The sequence below is a fragment of the Onychostoma macrolepis genome, chromosome 03 (assembly GCF_012432095.1).
Source record: "Onychostoma macrolepis isolate SWU-2019 chromosome 03, ASM1243209v1, whole genome shotgun sequence".
NCBI classification, from domain to species: Eukaryota; Metazoa; Chordata; class Actinopteri; order Cypriniformes; family Cyprinidae; genus Onychostoma; species Onychostoma macrolepis.
The window spans coordinates 16,828,938-16,852,707 of record NC_081157.1 but is presented as its reverse complement, the minus strand read 5'-3'; the positions used below and the strand labels follow the sequence as shown (position 1 = coordinate 16,852,707).

At 35.4% G+C, this 23,770-nt stretch overlaps 2 protein-coding genes across 3 annotated transcripts; both read right to left on the bottom strand.

The window, feature by feature from the left end:
• Nucleotides 1–147: 147 nt before the first annotated feature.
• Nucleotides 148–3,883, bottom strand: cenpx (centromere protein X). The gene is made up of 5 exons (XM_058770218.1): nucleotides 3,735–3,883; nucleotides 3,522–3,573; nucleotides 2,374–2,427; nucleotides 2,183–2,271; nucleotides 148–1,776 (listed from the first exon to the last, which is right to left on the bottom strand). Exons 1-5 carry the CDS (start codon nucleotides 3,768–3,770, stop codon nucleotides 1,762–1,764), a joined length of 246 nt encoding a protein of 81 aa, XP_058626201.1. The 5' UTR covers nucleotides 3,771–3,883; the 3' UTR covers nucleotides 148–1,761.
• Nucleotides 3,884–4,798: 915 nt separating this feature from the next.
• On the bottom strand, nucleotides 4,799–23,770 carry LOC131535894 (transmembrane channel-like protein 6). 2 transcript variants are annotated; one of them, XM_058768420.1, is made up of 15 exons: nucleotides 23,653–23,770; nucleotides 23,156–23,209; nucleotides 14,497–14,590; nucleotides 14,128–14,225; nucleotides 13,961–14,056; nucleotides 13,798–13,873; nucleotides 10,623–10,756; nucleotides 10,043–10,219; nucleotides 9,879–9,957; nucleotides 8,965–9,034; nucleotides 7,916–8,757; nucleotides 6,846–6,933; nucleotides 6,227–6,321; nucleotides 5,674–5,820; nucleotides 4,799–5,137 (listed from the first exon to the last, which is right to left on the bottom strand). In XM_058768420.1, exons 2-10 carry the CDS (start codon nucleotides 23,170–23,172, stop codon nucleotides 8,966–8,968), a joined length of 840 nt encoding a protein of 279 aa, XP_058624403.1. In that variant the 5' UTR covers nucleotides 23,173–23,209; nucleotides 23,653–23,770; the 3' UTR covers nucleotides 4,799–5,137; nucleotides 5,674–5,820; nucleotides 6,227–6,321; nucleotides 6,846–6,933; nucleotides 7,916–8,757; nucleotide 8,965. The 2 variants fall into 2 exon arrangements, with proteins under 2 accessions (XP_058624403.1, XP_058624402.1); XM_058768419.1 differs by lacking the exons at nucleotides 23,156–23,209; nucleotides 23,653–23,770 and adding an exon at nucleotides 14,924–14,962.

Below are 23,770 nucleotides of genomic sequence, written 5' to 3'. Positions count from 1 at the left end.
CTGCTTCTTTCTGAAAAGGTTGGACAAACCTTCTCAAAAGTCAGAAAAGGGATCAAAATCTTCTACAGTATGTTCACTGGAATAAATGTAAAACTGGGTGATTATGAAGGTAGAAATGCTTTTAGTAAAAATGAATTCCTACGAAAATTGTTTACGTGTATTTGCCAAGTAAAGTTTAATTACAAAGTTTGAAGTGAACTTCAAAGATGTATGATTTTATAAAGCAGTTATGTTCGATAAAAAGTACAATAATATTGAACAGGACACCCACATTTTAAGCAGACATCCATGATTTTCACATGGATATATGATATTTGGATTTCTGTCACACTTTTTTTTTTTTTTCTTCAAAAAGTATAAGAACTAAAACAATACAAACAAACCCTCAAACTGTATAATGCCTTTTAACATTGGATACATTTTTTTTTTTAATGAAAAGATATAATGCATTACAACACACATTAGGAATACCTTTATAATGCAATACATATAGGCTTTAAGCAAAGTATTACTGCAATTTCCTATGAAATATTTAAAGCTGAACATTACTAGAAATGTATGTGTGTGTGTATAATATATATATATATATATATACACATATATACACACACATACATACATATACATACACACACACACATATACATATATATATACACATATATATACACATACATATACACATAACAGAAATTCCTTGGGTTAAATTAAATTTCCAGACCTGAAAAAATACAAAAATTAAGCAAATAACTTTTGTTTCCAACATGCAAACAATATGTCTTGCTATTGCTCTTAACTACAGGATCTAACAAAATACAACATGTTGATCTTTCCTTTTCCTTTGCTTATCTAATAACAAACCCATTCAAGCAAAGCCCTTAACATCACAACTGGAAACTCACTGGCGGCAGGTTCGACTAACTCCAAGAGTGAAATTATCAGAGCAAAAAGCTTTCTCTCTGCCTTGATGAAGGACTGGGAGCCCCCTTGAGCGACTCGACGTCTTGTTTATTTACACTCAAAATTACACCCCTCTCTTCCTGTGTCATGTTCTTTGGTTCCAATTTGTTTTGTTATGCTTCCACTAAAACTGAACAACTATGCGTGTGGTCGCAATAATTTTAACAGGCTGACACTCTCTCCGCGCACACACACACACGCAGACTCACACACACATTCCGCCCTGTGCCCTCTCACCTCCGTGACACCTTCAACTATACCACATTGCAGGACAGCGAGGGGAAGGGGGGAACTTCAAAGTGGCCGGAGGGGGGTGCTTCTTTTTCCTGCCACTTGTCATCATCTAAGGGTCTTTGCTGCCTCCCTTATTACTTTAATCAATTCCAACTGCTTCAAGAGGCTTTGATGGGGGAGCAGGGCAAAGCATGCTGGAAGCACCTGCCGCTGAGCAGAGCACAGGTGGCCTGCAGAGCCACGGGGTGAGACTCGAGACCTCTTTACCAGGAGGCAATAACAGCACTGTTACCCAGCAGGCATTCCAATCGGCCCATCGTCACAGAAAACTGCAGGGGGCACGTAGTTAAACCGCTAAACAATATGAAAGCTGATGAGTATTGAATGACATGTAAAATAACTTAATAAAATAGCAGTTTTGTTTTTTTATTAAATCAGTCATACATCTAATACACTTTAATACAACGTCTAAAGAATGAAGCATGTGCGAACATTCAAAGTGAAGTCCAGAATGTTCAGGTTCAGCAGAACTAGGTTATGTCGCCATCTGCTGGCTCCTCAGCAAAATTAAAAGTCAAGAAGCTGCAAAGGAAATTTCATATTAATACATTGAGAAATTAGTTTTACTACAGAACAGAAAATACACAAAATGAGACAGACAAATAGCTAATACTTTACAATTTATTAAAAGCGCAAAAACAACTGACAAAAGAGCACAGAACTGTGTAACATTTCAAAATCCTTTTTCTTTGAAAAAAAATAAATATTTACAAATTTTTATTAAATTATTTATAGAAATATAAATGTGTATAAATATTTAAAAAATTATTTTACATTCGTCAATTTGAGTAAATTAATTCTTAGCAGAGGGACAAATAACATGACCATAAATTATTTGTAATCAAAATAATCAAAAATATATATATATATATATATAAATAATTTATTTTTTAAACTACAGATACATCAAGCACATGCATAAACTCACCAGCTGTGGCAGAATCTTTTCAAAGTGTTCAACATCAACAGTGTCACAGTCCTCACTGTCGGCCTGTTTTACAGCTCTGCGTGTCGCCTCTGTAGCATACAGACAATTGTCTTACAAATACTGAAGGAAACTATATTACACTGTAATGTAACGAAGCACAAAATGACTGCATATGAAAAAGTTTGCCTTACCTTCAACAAATACTTTCAACATCTCTGCTACAAGTATGACAGCATCACTGCTGACTGTGGAAGAAAAACTTAAAAACTGAATACTGTTCAGCTGCCTGATCTTGCTGACCATTTTCACTTGAGAATTATGTTTCTGTCTTTATCCGTACCCTCACACACGTATACAAAAACAAATACTAATCAATAATGTAAGGGTGGTTTAATAAAACACTTTAAATTAACCAAACTGAGTTGAGTTAAAGTGAACTGGAAAAGATAAAGATGAATAAAGAATATGCATCTGTGCGTTTATATTTTGTGTTTTTATTAAATTTAAAAAGGTGCAGTAAATTAAATCGTAACATATTCTATCGCAACTGTACAATACTATTGTATTTTGTACATGCAGCTTGGATAGGTTTATTGTGATTGAAAAAATCTTAATAATTTCATTAATTTTAACAAATTTACCACCCCTAACTTAGAAACTCTTGTTTCCCCAATTCAACTGCGTTCAACTTGTAAATACAATCTTTCTGAAATGATTTGAATGCACCATGCGTTGGGTGTTCAAATGTCAGGGGACTCAAACGGGCAAATAAAATGGACCGACAAACAATATGTGAGATTATGTGGTTTTCAAATACACATTATATCAAGACCACTGGGAGTGGTTGGACAAACTAGGTGTGAACCACATACTTGTTTTAGTCTGTAAAATATGGGCCACAGATAATATCACTAGTTCAGTTTCCTGTCTGCACAAATGTAACACACATTTTTACCTCTTTAAATGTATCATTTAACCCAGAAATACACTCTAAACATCTCTAAACTCAGTGTTTTTACATAAATGCAAAATTTACCACCAGACGTTTAGCTGGGAATACAAGGAATGCGTTTTATTTTTTGGATATGTGAAAGTAGCAACACACTCCTGGCCACAAAATGAAGAACAAGATCGTTGTGTGTTTTGACATTATGACCAAGATAAACAAGAGACTGACTTGAACATGCCACTATATGACTAAAAAAAACTTCATTTAAATGCACAACAGTTTCTTGAGCAATAACGTCTCCGTCTCTGTACCACACATTGACAAGTGGAGCAAATATAATATTCTGAACCCTGAGTGTGGTTGACTATTTCCCAAAAATAACTGTCTCACCTTTGGTTTTGTCCTCCTTGAAGGAGCGTGCCAAAAGTTTAGCAACAGTTTCCTTGAAAACATAAGAATGTTTATCATTAAAAATGGGGATCGCTGTAACGCCGTCGTATCATGAAAACGCCAATGATCCTCCTAATATGTTCAACTTGATATCTTATCACGAACTGTTTGTTAAAGTTGAAAACGTAAACATTTAAACGTATTGAAATATACCTTTTTAAACACGACTTCATTTCCCGCGTTCGCCATTCTGGTTTGTTTTATAATAGCGGGTGGCAACTAACATTTAAGATGCATATCCGCCACCTACTGTGCTGGAGTGTGGACCAGAAATGTATATTTATCAGAGAGAAGGAAAAAAAAAAAAAGCCCAAGCAGTTGTGAGAATCGGCTTCTTCGTTTGCTGAATGGCAGCATATTCAGCCACTGCGGCCGCCCTCTAGCGCACTAATACACAACACGAATGGCTGTTTATGGAGAATATATTTGATGAAAACTTTCATCGCCAAAATATGTTAATGCTATTAAAGTTTAGAATGTTGACATCTTTTATTGTCTACATATATTTTAGAGCTCCTTTGGTCCATTTAAGCTTTCTTGAGAACAATGCATCTTTGTAGTTGTTTGTAATCATTACCTATATGGTAATGCTATTTTCACGTTTTTTGAATGCGAACAAATAGCATGGTATTTTCAACAAGTTTAAATAGAGATATTCTTGACTGATATGTGCAGAAAAAAAGAGTTTAGCTATGCAATAAGTCAATTTAAGTATTCCTACAGTATTTCTAATTTTAATGTTTACAAATTCAGAGGTAGGCTAACACTTAAGCATAGGGACCAATTCTCACTATTAGTTGCTTATTAGCATGCCTATTATTAACATATTGGCTGTTTATTAGTGCTGCTTATAAAGTACAAATTCTGCATTCATCCCTAATCCAATTTACTCACTATTAATAAGCAGCAAATTAAGAGTTTATTGAGGCAAATAGTCATAGTTAATGGTTTGTTAATAGCAGGAATTGGACCTTAAAATAAAGGGTAAACGATTCAGAGTAAATAAACATAAAAATAAAGGCTGTTTTCCACAGGAACACTCCATATTAAAGTAATAGTAATAATAATAATTTTGACTCAAAATTGTTATTATTCCCCAAGCATTCTCATTATTAGGCTGCTGTATCAAGCTGCAAAGTCAATTCAGATTAGTTGAGTCTTGGCAAATAAAAATATATATATTTTTTTGTTAAAAAGTCAGTTCTACTTAAGCTCTCTGTTGTAAAAGCTGAAGATAATCCTTAAGTCAAAAAAATCTTTCAATAAACATCAATAAGAGCTGTACTGAGAATAAATTTATTCAACATTTCAGGTATACATATAAAAGCGATCATTTACAGTAGGGATACAGACATTAAATCAAACAGGGTTTTAATGTCAGGTAGAAAAGTTAACACTGGATTATGCAAAAAAAAATAAATAAATTTTTAGTTCACATTGTGGTAGGATGAGGTTTAGTGTAAATCACTCCAGCCAGTAACTGTCGGTGCTCCTATATTCCACTTCTAATTCACACTTCTATTTAACTGGTTGTCGAGTATGTTCTGGGCAGACATCTAAGAGAGAGAGAGAGAGGGAAATGTAACTGGGTTCATAGTGGGCTGCTTCATTCCAAAGCATAAAATGAGGTCTGTAGTACCTGGAGAGAACAATCCTTTAGCTTTTCCATTCATCTCAATGGCAGTATGTGCTAAGAAATCTGCTCATGGCAGCTTATAGACATACAGTTTTGCTGTCAGGTTATTTTGAGCCAATCACCTAAACTTGCCATGTGACTGGGGCGGTTCTAGATCACAGTAACTGGGGCACTTGTGCTTTTAGGGGGCACAATTTTAAAATTCATCTTAACCTACTTTAAGTATTATTAATTCAGTTATTTTTCACCATGTCATGTATCATTGCAATCTCTAGAAGTCATCTATAACAATTTCAACTAAAATGAATATTTCACTATGTTTCATTTATTTTGACAAATAATTGTGTATGTCAGGGGCATCATTTTCCATGGTCATCCAGACCAGCATGGAAGTCTAAGCTGGTCTTTTAAACAGGAATTATAGGCCTTCTTGATAAAAACAACAGATCGACTCACTTTTGGTGTGACAACTTTGTTGATCTGTAAGTGAAAACCTCCAAGGCAGTGTGGCCCAGCTTCTTCTGCTACTTTAGCCTCCTCTGAAGTTGAGTATCTCACAAATCCCACACCCTTTGGCCATCCTGATGACTTGTTGATTGTGAACTGTTCATTGACAAAAGTTCTCAAATTACAAGAGGAGTAAAAGTTTACAGTAAAGATTGTCAAAATATGAGGTCATCTAAGTACACCACAGACCAAATTTGGGGTTGAAAACAACCCAATGGGTAAATTTTGGACAAACTCAGATTGACTGGATTAAATGTTTGACCCAACATACTGAGATGTTGTTGTTGTTGTTGTTGTTTTTTAACTGTACTATTTTTAAATATTTGCTAAAGAAAAGTTTTCTAGCAAGACAATTAATTTGGTCTATTTTATTAAAGCAACACAAATCATCACTGACTGTAGCTAAACGAGACAGAAGTTGATTTAGAATCAGCATTAACATTAGCATTCCTTATAACATATATCTGCCCTGTTAAAGGTTTTCAGTTATAAAAATACTTACGAGACATTCTGTAATTGTCCCAAATTTTTCAAAGTAGCTGCGAAGCTCTCTGCTGTCAAATATGGATTCAAATCTGTAACAACAATCCCATGGTCCTATGAAGAAAGGTAGAAAGACATCAATCAAACTGCATATTTCCATCCATCCATTTTCCAAATCACTTATGTGTCTAGTGTCACAGGTATCTAGAGCCTATCACAGCATGTCACGCAAAACCTCAAGCTTGTGCCTAAAACAGATTGAAACGGTGGCAATTAAAGGTGTTGTAAACGATTGTTTTTATGGAATGCAACTCCTAAAATATCACACCTAGCTGACAACATGAAAAACAAATATGATTGTGGTCTGTTCCTTTGTTTAGCCAATCAGATGACTTTGAGCCTCTTTCTTTCTGCCTGTCACTCATTTTGCATGTTAAAGCTGTAATGTGTTTTGTATTATTCTGTTATATCTGGTGGATTCTTTATACCCAGTTTTCTTCTGTTGATTAAATTTTATAATGAACAGCCATTCAAATTAAGAATTTATTAGAAAGAATTAATTATATTTAAGTATTTGGTATAAAAGGGCCCTGAAAAATTTATTCCTGCATGACTAGTGCAACAATTAGTCAGCTTACCCATTCTTCTGATGATTGAAATTCTTTATATTCATCTGGAAGGTGGATGTATAAATGTTTAGAGGATCGCATTGTTGAATAAACTACACTGGGGAAAAAAAAAAAAAAATGGTAGGATTTACTTTAACTGTTTTCGTTCATAAATTGCTAGTAAATGTCACAAAATTACAATTGAAATAATTTCTTGTACATAATTAAGTAATCTTGTTTTATTTACAACTTTGAAAAATAATTTTTTATAGTGCCTACAAAGTAAAAAAAAAAAGAAAAAGTTGAGCCAACTTAAAATTTTAAAGCAACCAGCTTCAGCAGATTTTTTAGTTTTCTCAACTTGTCGTTTTAAGTTTATACAACAAAATTTGAGAATCTCCCAAAAAATAAGTTGAGCAAATTCAAAAATTTGCTGAAGCTGGTTCGCTCAACTTTTTTTTTTACAGTGTATACAGATTCAGTAAAACGACTGAGGCAACAATTCTAAGCTTATTAGCTAAAGAACCATAAAACAAGCAATTATACAAAACCAACAAAGTTAACCAATTCATTTAATGATTAACATATGTGACCCTGGACCACAAAACCAGTCTTAAGTGTCAATTTTTCAAAATTGAGATTTATATATCATCTGAAAGCTGAATAAATACGCTTTCCGTTGATGTATGGTTTGTTAGGATCGGACAATATTTGGCCAGAGATACAACTATTTGAAAATCTGGAATCTGAGGGTGCAAAAAAATCAAAATATTGAGATAATTGCCTTTAAAGTTGTCCAAATGAAGTTCTTAGCAATGCATATTACTAATCAAAAATGAAGTTTTGATATATTTATGGTAAGACATTTACAAAATATCTTCATGGAACATGATCTTTACTTAATATCCTAATGATTTTTGGCATAAAAGAAAAATCGATAATTTTGACCCATACAGTGTATTTTTGGCTATTGCTACAAATATACCCCAGCAACTTAAGACTGGTTTTGTGGTCCAGGGTCACATATATAGAAAATGTAAATGTAATTGGTAAAGGCTAAACTACAAGAGGAAAAGAAACACACACTGCAGTGCACATACCTTACTCAGATGACTTAATGACTGTTGTAGTTGATATGGTGTGATGTTGGGAGCCAAATGAGCCAAAGTAGCTCCTTACAGCTTATAAGGAGGATGTCAGACAGATAAAAGAAACTCCTCCCACAGAGTGCAATACTTGATGGGATTCTGAGCTCTGGTCAGCAGCATGTGACCAAATTCTTCAGATTTCAGTCTGACAGGTTCAAACAAAATCCGTAGCCCATACCACATACTGTACATTACAATCTCTTATTAAGTGGCCTTAGCAGTCTTTGTTCAAATGAAAATAAGGAGTAATATTCTGTCAGCTGATCTCTATCACAAAATGTATTTAACAATTATTCAACAAAAGACATTAGCACTGTGGAAATGTCATACAGTATACGGTATACAAAAAAATCAAATAAACAAATAATAAAATAATTGTATTTTGCAGATATGTCGCATTTATTTATTGATTTCAAACTTTCAAAACACACCAGAGAGATTTCATCATTAACACGTCGCATTAAACACTACATAATTGACTGCATGTTGATAGCCTGTTGCTTTTTGAAATAGTTTTTGGAATAATATTTAAAACTATCACATCCTCAACCATACAAAAAAATTGAGCCTTTGAGCAGTGGCATAAAGAACTGACAAACAAAAACATTTCCATAAGCAAAAATGAACCTTTTCATTTACATTTCAAAATATGTTTTTATGACTAAATGACAATAACACTACAAAACAGCTGTTGTCCGAGTTCTATATAAGATGCACTGGTTTCTCAGGTATATATTTTGAAGGGGTTACCACAATGCATTCTTCCAAATTCATTTCTGTAGAATCCAGACATCCTGGATAATACAAGTAATCAACAGATGACAAGGTTATGGAAACAAAGCCCTGTTCACAAGAAGGAAATCAACTACTGCAACAAGTTGGCAGCTGTGGAATTTGTCTTGATCTGTCAAACATGCATTTATCTGAACATCAAACATCCTGAATGCACAAAGAAAAGTAAAATGGGAATTTCTAGTTAAAAGGACAGACTGAAAGCTCACCTTACTGCTGAGCACTCGCCTCATTGAGGGCCTGCACTTTAGCTATAAGGAACTTCTTATCTTCACCCTCCTAAGAAGCCAGATGAGATGATAACAAGAAATTATTAGGCAATCAAAACCAGATACTGTCACTTGTGGTGCTTACGAAAGCATTACTATTGTGTATTAATGATCCCGCACCATGTGTGCTAGACAAATGAATGACATCTCAAATCACATGGCAGGTTGAGGAGAGAAGTGTGTGTCCTCGTAAACCAAATGGCTTAAAAACATACTAAAAAGTGTTTTTTAAAATTAAAAACTGCCAATAGTTTTCTGTTAGGGGATAGAAAATGAGATTAGTATAAAAACCAATCACCTATGGAGATTCCCCATGGACCACATATGTGGTTGGGCTGGTGTGTGTGTGTCTGCATCACTTTTTCTGCAGAAATATAAAATCTAGTTGGGATACTATTATTGCTCAGTCAACCTCATTATGTTTATTAGGGCAAAATAGCACTTTCCCTTCGGAAGTGTAGAAAAGTTTTAAAGTGTATCACCTTAACTGTGGTTAATTGTGCACTTGTTTTATACCTCAAATCTTGCAGATAATATAATATTACTGAAATAAAAAGACACTTTAGTGTACTCAGAGACTTACTTTCATGACTGTTAAGACACTTTTTGATCATGTCAAATTAAAAGTTTTTAAAAGAATTTAGAAATTACTTAAAGTACTTAAGTCCTGCTTAAGTGCATGAAAAAGCACTGTTAAGTTCAACAAATTATATTTAATATAAATTTAAACTAAAATACATTTTCTTGCAATTATCATGCATTTAAGTGCCGAAAACATTAAATTAAGTTCACACTTAAGTATATTGTTTCAAAAGTAATAAGTTATAAGTACTTAAAAATAAAATAATACTCACATTGTCTATTTGTTTTTGTAACCTAGAAATGATCATCTTTTGGCCATCCAAAACTTGCATGTGAATGTATATAATGGCGCTGGAAAGAGACAAAGATGACAATTAAAATAAATAAAAAAAGATCTCTCATGCACCCAACAGCCCCACGAGTGAGGAGTACTCACAGGAACAGGCCTACAAGGGTGAAGAGGAACAAAGGGTTGTCCACAAGGTTATTATAAGCCCAGCTGAGCCAAACAAAACTGGGGTTTGACCTGCCCAGGCCCCTGATCCACCTCTTGCCTAAGAGAAGCATGCTGCGGAGGTTACTAAAGGGCCCGCAATCAGACGAGGGCCTGACCCTAAAAGAACAAAACACACTTGCACTTTAATGACTCTATAATTGACATAATTTGCTTTGTGTCAAGACAAACATGCAGTAAAAATTATGAGATTGAGTGTGCGCATGTGAGATTGCCTATGGAGGACCACATGGAGGACAAACCCAGCTGAAACATTCTTTCAATATCTTTTGCATTCCACTGAAAAAAAAGATGGTTCTGGAACAAAATGAGAATTATTTCTGAGACAGCTATCTGTCACAGATCCAGTCAACAACACAGCATCGGACTTTTTTACCAGTATGATAAACCACCTTATAGAAAGGGTGTGAATTAATACATTATTTATTTTTTATTTTACCAGATTTGGTCCTCCATTGGCAGTATTCTGGAGAATGTGAATGTATACTCTGAAGAGACAAACCTCCACATTGTATAAATGACAAATGCAAGGGCCCCAGCAAAGGAGGGGAAAAACAGGAGCTTGGTGAATAATGCGTTCATCTGAGTGGCCTTCCAGTGTTTCCTGGGTGGTTGGAAGTTCATCATCAAACTCGTCTATAAAGGGGGTAACAAACATATGCATGTAATTGACCCCGGATAAAGACATAAACAGTTAAAGACACAATTTCTTTCTACAGTAGATTGCAGCAAAAGGAACATTTCTCCCAGATATGAAACTTCTGACATCATGTCATTGCAACTCTGTATTGTCTGTCTTTCATGAAACACAAAAGGAGATGTTAAACAATCAGAGCTGCTCTTTTCCATTCTTACAAATTGGATGATGAAAGGTTAAAGAAAGGTATAAATAACCACCAAGATCACCCTTAGAGGGACAACTTTGTTCCTTATCCACCCCAAAAAGGTGTATATTAGAGATGTAATATAATAATATGTACCCTTATTACTACTATGAACCATTTAAGGGTAGATACAGTACAAAACAGTCAATGCGGTACCTCTAAAGGTAAAGTTTTTGCACATTTTTTTCTCAAAGTTTAAAATTGCACTATAGAGAAAGAGGTCCATCCCTCTCCATTGACTTTGTATTGCGGGAAGCTGCCTCCTTGTCATTCCTGACTTGTAACAAAAAACAGAACGATGCCTAAAAGCTGCTGTGTGACAAGGTGTGCAGCAAACAAGCTAAAAAAAAAAAAAACAGAACTAAGTTTTAACAAGCTACTGAAATGTAAAAGCCAGCCTTTAAGGAGACAAAAGTGGATACAGGCAATAAGACATGAAGCATCAGCAAAAAAAATGGGTAAATTGTGGGATCCTGACACTCAGTATGCCTAAGTGTGCAGTAAACATTTTGTCACTGTTAAGTCAAATATCCAAATGTCAGTTTTATATATTATATTTCTGTAAGCTAAGCTGCAGCATTTTGACAGTATGCAACTTTTTAAGACTGTGTAAAGCAGAAAGCTATGCAGTAACGTAATGTTTGCGAGTGCCTTAGCTACAGTAGCTAATATAGCTAACAGCTTTTCGAATCTTTCTTAGGTAGATTAAATGATGCTGTTACTTGGTGATTCGATCAAATAGTTGTAGATGTCAGGGTATTTCACGTTGGGCCATTCAGTTGGATCATTTCTCCAACAAAAGGAAGGTAAGGAAAAGGGGCACTGACATAGACCAATACATTTTTTCTCAATATATATTGTTTCTCAATATATCTCCTTCTCTCAGGTTCACATAGGGTGGTGAAATAATCCTTTGACATGGTTAAAAATTTCCTGTCGCCGATTACGTTTCCCTCCAGTGGGCGTAGTTCTTAGAGTAACTACTCTACTTTTGTTGCGCTCTACTTTTGTTTCCTTAAAGGGTTAGTTCACCCAAAAATGAAAAATAGCCTGTGCTTTTTCTCACCCTCGAGGCATCCTAGGTGTATATGACTTTCTCCTTTCAGATGAAACCAGTGGGATTTATATTAAAAATTGTCCTGGCTCTTCCAAGCGTCATCATTGCAGTGGGCGGGTGTTTTTGTTCAACAGTCCAAAAGACGTCAAATAAAGCGCACGCATCCATAATAATTCTGTTCTGTTTTGTTCTCTCTCCACGCTCGTCACTAATCACACAACGCCGACGTCCTACGTCATGCGTATGACAGTTAGATAAAGTGAGAGAGAAGTGTTTATTACGTTTGAAATATGGATATTTATCTTATAAAAATGCATGGATTCGCTACAGGAGGCCTTTATTCACCCCCCGGAGCTGTGTGAGGCATGTTATGTTATGGATGCGGCGTGCTTTATTTTACGTGTTTTGGACTGTGTAACAGAAACACCCACCGACTGCATTTATAACGCTTGGAAGAGCCAGGACGATTTTTAATTTTTAACTTCGACTGAATTCATCTGAAAGAAGAAAGTCATATACACCTAGGATGCCTCGAGGGTGAGTAAAACACATGTTCATTTTTGGGTGAACTAACCCTTTAAATGCTCGTTTTTTGGGGGTCGACAGCTTATAAAAATGTAGTTCTGGGATTTTTAGCTTGTTTACTGTGCACCTTGTCACACAGCAGCTTTTAGACATTGTTCTGTTTTTTTGTTATAAGTCAGAAATGACAAGGAGGCAGCTTCCTGCAATACAAAGTAGAAGGAGAGGGTTGGATTATAGTAGTAAAATAGCTTTTAAATGTGTTGCACCAGGTTTTATGTCATTGATGCCATTGATTCTTGAATTTCATGTGACCGATTACGGCATGAGAAGTTTAAAAAATGTGATGTAAATAATAATTTAAAGGGAGAGTTAAACCAAAAATGAAAATTCTGTCATTAATTACTCACCCTGCGAGAATAGTTTTTGTGCGCAAAGAAAACAAAATAACGACTTTATTCAACAATTTCTTCTCTTCCGTGTCAGTCTCTGATGCCTTTTATTTGCACACACAAAGTATTTTTGTACAGCTACATAAAATTGGGGTTGAATCACTGATGACACATGGACTATGTTAACGATGTCCTTACTACATTTCTGGGTCTTGAACTTGCATTGCTGTCTATGGAGGGTATTTAATGACGGAATTGTCATTTTTGGGTGAACTAACCTTTAAATTTTCAGTTGCTTCTCACAAAGTTGTATTGTAACTCTTCACAAAAAAACTGGAATACAGTGTGTCAGTCACATAATACACTTTTATTACACTGTAAAAAAAAAGGCAACCAACTTCAGCAGATTTTTGAGTTTGCTCAACTTATTTTTGTGGCAGATTCTCAAATTTTTGTTTTATGAACTTAAAACGACAAGTTGAGAAAACTCAAAAATCTGCTGAAACTGGTTGCCTTCAAATTTTAAGTTGGCTCAACTTTTTTTTTCTTTTTTTTTTTTTATACAGTGTATGCTTTTTTATGTTTTTTTGGTGCTTGCCAATATTCCAGAATACCCATTTGCTATCTTAAGCACATACATTCAGCAAATATTTTCTCCTTTTTGTGCTCAAAGAACAACATGATGGCAAGTATTCCCTCAAGTATTCCCAATGGCAGAAATCATTTTTGGGAGGAACTACACTTTTACATTTAAAGCTCAGGCTTCTATCCTCCATGCACCTTCAACCCATGAAGCCTAAAAAGGACTATGAAAATCTTGACCTTTTTGAGGTAGAACAGTAGAAATAGTTTCCCAATTTGAACTGCAGGCAACAGAGGTGAAAACAGCACACCAAACCTACAAAGAGAACATGGAAAAAGACTGTTAGTGAAAAGCTACCAGAACACGATGTAATGATTCTTCACGAGGAGGAGATGACAGTACCACACGAGCGTTTGACTATAGATGAGCTCCAGAACATCTCGCGCGATGTCAAACTCTAGTTTTCTTTTTCTTAATGTGATGTTTCTAATACACAGCCTGAAGGGGCAGAAAGAGTCAACACATCCAGCTAAACATCACTGCTATCATATGGAAACGTGAGTACTTACCCCCACAGAAACTCTGCTAAGATGATGTACGACATCGCAATTAGCAGATCCATTAAAACCAAACGGTAAAGCTCTTGACCAACTAATGTCTCCCAGCACTGCATGTAAGCACAAATTAACATGTAACCTTCTTCATTTCATATTCAACTAATAATCTCAAATAAACAATATTTATTTTTAGAAGAATATTTTTTAATTAAAATTAAACTTTTAAATTTAATTAAAAGTTATAATATTCTCATACAACCAATCAACAAACTGTGAGGACTGGCACAATATTGTTTTGTTAATATTGTGTCAAAATAATAACAACATACTGTTTCTGGATTAAAAAAAAAAAAAAAAATCAGGTTTCATGTTTTTGGTCACCTGCTGTTTATTTTGTTCATTCTTCCTGCCAGAAATTTTCTTGAGCCACTGGTAACACAATACACTAAAAATGCAACCCTTCAACAACAGGTTCCTGTGAAAGAAGAAACCGAAACCTCAGTGACTTAGTTATTTGATTCTATTGATAACAAACAGTCTCATGTTACAACAAACTTAACAGGAAATACATGGATATGACTAAACTAATACTAGGAACTGAACAGATATGTTATCTGTTATTAGTGATATATTTAAATGAAAAAAAAATAAAAAATCGGAAATCCTTTTTTTTTTTTTAAATGCTTGTGAAAAAAATCTTGTACATGTAATTTCTGTATTCATGCTCTTAAATTACATATTTGAACAACTTTTTAGGTTATAAACGGTCAAAGAAAAAGGTCAAATTATAAGATACTCTACTTATGACCTTGACATACTGTCATGAGAGTGTATATGATCCATATAATCATATACATATAATCATATTATATAATCTTATAGTTCAAATCACTGTCTGTATGAATTGCATAATATAAATGTAAATGAAAATAACTGCTTGTGATATACAGGTGCATCTCAATAAATTAGAATGTCGTGGAAAAGTTCATTTATTTCAGTAATTCAACTCAAATTGTGAAACTCGTGTATTAAATAAAGTCAGTACACACAGACTGAAGTAGTTTAAGTCTTTGGTTCTTTTTAATTGTGATGATTTTGGCTCACATTTAACAAAAACCCACCAATTCACTATCATTTTTAGTGAATTGTTGGCCTTCCGGAAAGTATGTTAATTTACTGTATATGTACTCAATACTTGGTAGGGGCTCCTTTTGCTTTAATTACTGCCTCAATTCGGCGTGGCATGGAGGTGATCAGTTTGTGGCACTGCTGAGGTGGTATGGAAGCACAGGTTTCTTTGACAGTGGCCTTCATCTCATCTGCATTGTTGGGTCTCTTGTTTCTCATTTTCCTCTTGACAGTACTAGATTCTCTATGGGGTTCAGGTCTGGTGAGTTTGCTGGTCAGTCAAGCACACCAACACCATGGTCATTTAACCAACTTTTGGTGCTTTTGGCAGTGTGGGCAGGTGCCAAATCCTGCTGGAAAATGAAATCAGCATCTTAAAAAAGCTAGTCAGCAGAAGGAAGCATGAAGTGCTCCAAAATTTCTTGGTAAATGGGTGCAGTGACTTTGGTTTTCAAAAAACACAATGGACCAACACCAGCAGATGACATTGCACCCCAAATCATCACAGACTGTGGAAACTTAACACTGGACTTCAAGCAACTTGGGCTATGAGCTTCTCCACCCTTCCTCCAGACTCTAGGACCTTGGTTTCCAAATGAAATACAAAACTTGCTCTCATCTGAAAAGAGGACTTTGGAAGAAAGAAATCTAATTCTTCGGTTTTCTTTCTGTTCCCTGGGCCTGGAAATGGCAGATTTCTTGTTCAATGTTTTGAAAGGTTTCCTCTTGGAAATACGGAGACTGGGGCAAGAAGGAGGTCAGCAAGAAGGGACCCAAATGCAGAGTGAGTGAAACAAATATTTATTGAAAGCACAAGTTCAAGGGAGTGCCCAGGGGTGAACAGTCTTGGGACAACTCCAACCAGCGGGAGAGAACTATGCCTCCAGAGGTAGACAGTCTGGAGAACAGTCCCAGTCAGTGGCCAATCCAAGCAGCAGAATGGGGAGAAGGCCAGAGCAGAGACCAGTAGGGCGTGCAATCAGAGTGAAGGGGCATAAAGTAGGCTAGTGTCCATGAAAGGCTCTCTGCACCAAGCTTGGTTGGCAGACTGCCTTGGGGAACCAACAGGCAGGGAGTCTCAGGCTGGTAGAGCAGGACTGGAAGGGACACACAGCACAAACACACAACAAGACAGCACTCAAAACCTCACAACAACAAGACGAGAAACATGTAATAAAAGGGAAAATAATAAGTAACTAAAGTAAAATAAAAAGGGTAAAGGAAATATCAAAACGTAGACTACTGAAAAACTAGAGTATAAAATCTAAATAGTTCCAAACTCAGAGCAAGACTGATGAACAACTAAAGATAATATACAAGTAAATATAAGCAAGATTACTGAGGAACAAAACCAAAAGATAGAAAATAAAAAGCAAAAACTGCAGAAAGGATATACAACAACACGGCAAGACTAGAGTATAGCGCAGCCAAACAATAACTGTCTCTAAGGCACAAGACAAACCCACCAACACAAGAGGAAAAACAGCACAATATAAAGGGAGGCAAGTACACGAGGGCCAGGTGAGCACAATAAAGGAAACGAGGACAAGACCAGGGCTAAACAAGAGGGCGTGACCAAGGGAAACAAGGAGGTGGGATCACAGGAACACATGGTAGACACAAACAAAGACAAAGCAATGAGATAAGAAACAAGACAACCAAAGAAACATTAAACAAAGACAACACAGACAAGGCTGCCAGGGCAGAGCCCTGACAGTTCTTTCATAAAGTCAGAATGTCTACTTTTTAGGCCAAAGACTGAGGAGTTTAGACCTTGGATATTCCATGTAGAAAAACTAAGTGATTTCATCACAAACTTTTAAAATAATCGGTATGGTTTGTTTGCCATTTTGAGAAAAGAGAATGATACAAAAAATACAATAGAATTTTTAAAATAATGAATGATGGAAGTAATGTTATGGTAGGATCCATTTTAAATTACATGTACACTTAAGCCCTATTCGGACGGGACTAGTTTTACAGGGGGTCGTTAGAGAAATGTGTGTTTTACAGACGTACTTGGTGATTTTAATCCTGTCCGAATCTGCCACGTCTGTGTACAATCTCTGTAATAATTCCAGAGCAAATTACCTACTGTTTTTCAGCAAACTCAGTGATCCTCTGAGAAAACTAATCCCGTCCGAATGCGATGTCTGTGATTGCCGGTGAGATTTTTTTTCACAACGCGTTTCCTTGTGTGTTTTGGCCAACGTGAATTACCGTTGACGCTCTTACCGCGCTCATGTTTGATATATTTGCCTCCCGGCAAGGAAAAAATAAGTAAATATATTAAAAACAATAATAAAATCAAGAGTCAGATCACGTAAACCATTCAGACTGGCTGTTGTAATATCTGCGTCAAGTAAAATTACTCGTGTTCATTTCTGCACTCAATTACATAATGTTTTAATTACATATGCACCTTTATGAAAATTAAACACGCGTTTACTACAAATAATTAACTAAAGTAAAACTAAAGCAACCACACATTAACATGGTTTTGCTATACTAGCCATATAGCTTCACCATGGTATTTGTAGTAAAACTGTTATACTAATGGTAATCAATCCGAATGACACGCGGTGCAAGCATACAGAGCGCGTGACCTCTGAAACGCCCAGATGTACAAAACAGACCCTCCCACCTCTGTAATAAACACAGAGATGTTAGTCCCGTCCGAATTGGTACATGAAAATCGCAGACGTCAGGTGATAAGAATCGAAACTCAAACATAGTTTAGAAAACTAGTCCCGTCCGAATAGGGCTGTACACTAACAATGTGGCTTGGTAAATGGGTTTTTTGGGGGTTCCACTGTCTACTGTGTGTGAGCAAGTGAGAGCAGATGATACTCAGCATGTGTTAGATGTCGTGGAGTTCCGCTGACAGCTTGGGCGTAGCTCGGTCTGTCTGGCTGGGCCGGGCTCTGCTGTGGACGGGCTTCAGCCGCTGGTGCATTGGGGCTGTTATAGGACAGTCTCTGTCCATACGGATCTGCTCTGGGTGCTGAAGCTCTGTGGTGGACCCCTGGGAGGTGAGGCTCTGGGCGCTGAAGGTCTGGGTGCAGAAGCTCTGGGCGGTGATCTGGTCGGGGCTCTAGATGAGGTGTTGGCTGGGATGTAATTTCTTGAAGTGTGTCTCGTTGGGTTGGCTGGGTTAGGGCTGGTTCTGCTTGTCTGGTTGGTCCTGTTTAGAGCGACGTCTTTGAGTCTCTTTGCAAAAATCTGCCCAGTTCTGCCCTGCAGCCGAGATTCCCAAGATGTTTTTGCAGAATTCAAGGTGGAAAATTTCAACAGGGTTTTTGTCCCATGATTCATAGTTTAATTTAAATTTGGGGCCCCAGATTTCACAGCCATAGAGAAGAATGGGTTTGATGATGCTATCGAAGATTTTCAGCCACAGTTTAATGGGTGGGTTGAATCTGAACAGGGGTCGTCTTATACTGTAAAAAGCCCTGCGTGACTTATCCGTCAGATCTTTTATTGCAGTATTGAGCTGTCCAGAGGCTGAGATCATCAGACCCAAATAATTATAACAGGTGACATGATTAAGAATTGTTCCTCCAATTGTGAACTCATATTTTTTGTCAGCAAGACGAGGCTTTTTCTGAAAGATCATGATTTTTGACTTCTCCATGTTTATCGGTAAGGCCCAATCGTTACTGTACTTTTCCAGAATGGAGAGGCTTTGGTGCAGCCCCTCTTCATGAGGAGACAAGAGCAGAAGATCGTCTGCATACAGGAGGCATTTGATTTCTCTGCCCTCGAGGGTCAGACCAGGACCAGAGGACTTATCAAGTGCTGATGCCAGTTTGTTAATATAGATATTAAATAGAGTCGGGCTGAGGCTGCAGCCTTGACGGACTCCTTTCATTTGACTGAAATAATCAGTTCGTTTCTCATTGATTTTGACTCAGCATTTGTTCCCGTTGTATATGTCCTTCCTCCTGTTCCACTCTGGATGAGTTTTAGGAAAAGTCCATCGTGTCATACCGAATCGAAGGCTTTTTGGAAATCAATAAAGCAGCCAAATATTTTTCCTTGTTTTGTCTGCTGAACGTGTTTTTGTATGAGTGTGTGGAGTGTGTGAATGTGACTGATGTTCTCTGTTTAGGCATAAATCCAATTTGACAGTTGTTTATAATTTTGTGTTCTTGAATGAACTGAACTAATCTGTCATTAATAATAGAGCAGAATAGTTTTCTGAGGTTACTGCTGACTGTGACGACTCTATAATTGTTTGGGTCGTACTTCTCACCTTGTTTAAAAATTGGAGTTATTAGATTTTCTTTCCAGATTTCAGGAAAGTGTCCTGATTTTAGTAAGAGATTGAATAATTTCAGAATAGCATTTTTCAATTTGGAGCTGCTGTGTTTCAGCATCTCGTTAGATATTCCATCCAAGCCACAGGATTTTTTAATTTTTAGGGATTTAATTTTGCTTATTAGTTCATTTAATGCTATGGGTTTGTCTAAATGGTTTAGCTGCTCTTTAATAGTGAATTCTAGGTCGTGTAGTTCGGAGGTCAGATGTTTTTGGGTAAGGGTCGGTTCATTTTGTGAATAGAGTTTTCCGAAATGTTCAGTTCAGATGTTTGGGTCGTGGATGGGAATGTGTTTAGCTTCTTTGTATTTATCTAAATTATTTCATGATTCCCAAAAATAATTTTGATCGACTGCCTCCTCGATCTTGTTGAGCTTTATTTCCATGTGATCAGCTTTTTTTCTGTATTAGCAGTGACTTGTATATTTACTCTCTGACTCCTCCTCGATACATGTGGTGATGTCACTCAAAGTATTTATTTTTTATTATTAATGCCAAAATACTTTATAACTAGTACAAACCTATACAATATCATGAACAATAGAGGACAAAATATATAAAAAATAATACAAGGAAGAAAGTAAAATAAACAAACTAAAAAGAAGCAAATAACATAATATGAACCAGAGGGGGGAAATTATACAAGATTATACAATGAAAGAAATTGTTGACTTTTGAATATATATAGATTAATGGCCATTAAACACAAAACGTAAGAATCATAGGCTAATCAACCAGAAAAACTACATTTGTGAATAAACAAAATTTGGCAAGTAAAAAGATTAACACTATATAGAATATGGGATTTAGTTAAAATAACAGAAAATAATATAAAAAATGTTAATACATATTCTGACCATTTTATTTTTTTTTGAGAGAGAGAGAGAGACAGATGGGTGCATAACTCATTCTAAAAATAAATAAAATAATAATAACACAAACACATTCACAAAAAAAAGATGTACAATTGTCTTTTGTATATGTTTCCAGAGGTGTAAAAAGTCAAACATTTTACTCAATTAAATGTATTAGTATCTGGCCAAAAACATAATTGAGTAAAAGTAAAAAAGTACAACTTAAAAATTGTACTCAAGTATTTAAAAAGTAGAAGTACTTTTTTTTCCTGACAGACACACTAAACTAAACTAAACTAAATGCAATGGCGCAGGTCAAACTCATACTGTATATCTAGTGCAAGAATAACAATTAAAATGCAGCACAGTGGAACACACACACACACACACACATAAAAATTGCAGGGAAAGGGATTAAAAGGGAAACTCCATTCTATAATTAAGTAAATAAAATTAAAACAGATAACATAAAATCAAGTAAGTCAAGGAAGAAATAAATAAACTAACAAATTAATACAATATAAAGTAATAATTTTTCCTGGGAATTCTGAAAACGGCACAACAAGTTAGTGTTTTTCTTGGCTTATAATTTTCTGATACTAAACAAAATATTGTTTCAACTCTCTAACAAACACCTTAAAATGCGGCTTATTATTGGAGAATTTACACTTGTGGATATGGTATTTGGCTGGGAGAAGTAATAGATTTATAAGATAAATCTCTTTCTCAATATTTTTATCTGAATCCACAAAACCAAACAAAACATCTTTCCAAAACAAAGAAAATTGAGAGCAAACAAAATAAATTACAAATTTGCACCAAAATAAATGTACAGTTGTTTCATCTTGTACATTACAAACATTTCACATTGTGTTAATATTAGGTTTGAATTTTTTTAGGTAACTATTCGCTGGGTAGAATCTGTGGATTAATCTGAAAGATACTTCTCTGACTTTGTTCACAATAAGGTATTTATGTGACAAACCTTTTTTCCAGTTTGCAATATTATTAAAATTACTCCAATAGGCAATAACATATGATTTGGATACAACTTCCTTCTGAAAAAGAGCACGAATCAGTTTGTTACTTGAGTGTGGTACGAGACTGTTGTTAGGAATGGATCACAAAGAGGTGGTTCGGTGTATAGAGCTCTATCAAGACCTTTAAACAGTGCAATGACTCCTGAAGGAACAGCATCAAAGACAACTGCAAGTTAAACTTCTGTAAAAACTCATAATATGACAGAAGAAGACCACTTTCATTAAAAACATCACGTACTAAAATTATTCTATTGTTATACCATTTCTGAAAAAATAAAGACTTGTTTTTATAGAGTATATTGTTCCATATAAAAAAAGAGTGTGGAGAGAAATTGTGCTTATAAATAAGAGACCAAGCTAGAAGCACTTGCTTGTGGAATGCCGAGAGTTTAACAGGCAATTTTTCAATATTATAATTACATAGAGAAAGAAAATTTAGGCCACCCAGCTGTGAAAAATCATAATTAGGGATATAATTCCAAATCGACAAGGGACATTTTAAGAAGTGTTTCATCCAATTAACTTTAAAAGTGTCATTTAGAGTATTGAAATCTAGAAAATGTAGTCCTCCATTTTCATACGTGTTCATCACAACTGTTTTCTTAATATAATGTGTATGATTTCTCCAAACAAAGTCAAATAACAGATTATCTATCATTTTACAAATTTTATTTTCCAAATGTAAAGCCAAAGCTGCATACATCAACCTAGATAAACCTTCAGCCTTAGTAAGTTATGGAGGACCAAATCTGCAAAAACAATAAATAAATAAATACGCAAATAAATCCACAAAATAATACATAAATAAATATATAAATAAATAAATGTGCAAATAAATACATAAATAAATATATAAATCCACATATTCCTGTATAAATAAATATTAAATAATTAAATGTGCCAGAAAATAATTAATTAAATAAATGAAACGAATGTTGGGGGAAATTATAAAAAAAAATGCTAAAGGAAATGCTAAACTGAAAGTTTACTGAAAGTCAACGATGTCCCCATTGAGAAGAGCAAGATTGAGAAGAGCAAGATTGAGAAGAGCAAGATTGTGAAGAGCAAGATTGAAAAGAGCAAGATTGAGAAGAGCAAGATTGAGAAGAGCAAGATTGAGAAGAGCAAGATTGAGAAGAGCAAGATTGAGAAGAGCAAGATTGTGAAGAGCAAGATTGAAAAGAGCAAGATTGTGAAGAGCAAGATTGAGAAGCGCAAGATTGAGAAGAGCAAGATTGTGAAGAGCAAGATTGAGAAGAGCAAGATTGTGAAGAGCAAGATTGAGAAGAGCAAGATTGTGAAGAGCAAGATTGAGAAGCGCAAGATTGAGAAGCGCAAGATTGAGAAGAGCAAGATTGAGAGCAAGATTGAGAAGAGCAAGATTGTGAAGAGCAAGATTGAGAAGAGCAAGATTGTGAAGAGCAAGATTGAGAAGAGCAAGATTGTGAAGAGCAAGATTGAGAAGAGCAAGATTGTGAAGAGCAAGATTGAGAAGAGCAAGATTGAGAAGCAAGATTGAGAAGAGCAAGATTGAGAAGAGCAAGATTGAGAAGAGCAAGATTGAGAAGAGCAAGATTGAGAAGCGCAAGATTGAGAAGAGCAAGATTGAGAAGAGCAAGATTGAGAAGAGCAAGATTGAGAAGAGCAAGATTGAGAAGAGCAAGATTGAGAAGAGCAAGATTGTGAAGCACAGCGCACCTGCAGAATTGACACATCTGCGTTGAGGTGGCAGTAGGATGTGGGGTTCACCGTCTGTAAATACATGATTGTTAGAACAATAAGTTTGAATGAAGCTTTGTTTCATCTGCTGTTGACTTGTATATTGTATGTATTTATTGTGATGCTTGCTTTTATTCATTATTTTACTCATTTATTCATATTTCTTATTGTTGTCATTAAATAAAGTATATTTTATTAATTCATGTATTAATTGCTTGACTGAAAATTGATGTATTCACATTATGGAAGCAGAATAATGACAATAGTTTTTGAAACATAAAGCATGCTGAATTCCACAAATCGAAAAAAAGATGCATTGCAATTAACAGTGCTTGCATTTTAATGCCTTGTATGTCCAGGGCTTGCATTTTTAGGTCCTGAAATTTAACATAGTTGGTTATTTAAGCTGTGAATATTTCAATTCAAAATATTTCACACACATTTTCATAATTAAAAATTCAATAATTCATATTCACCTTCCAGAATTCACTTCCAAAATATTCAATCTGTTTAAAAATACGATGTATAATATTCGACAGGCAAATTTCAGTCATTTTATTTCACTTTCCAAATTCGCTGCCACAAATTCAGTGG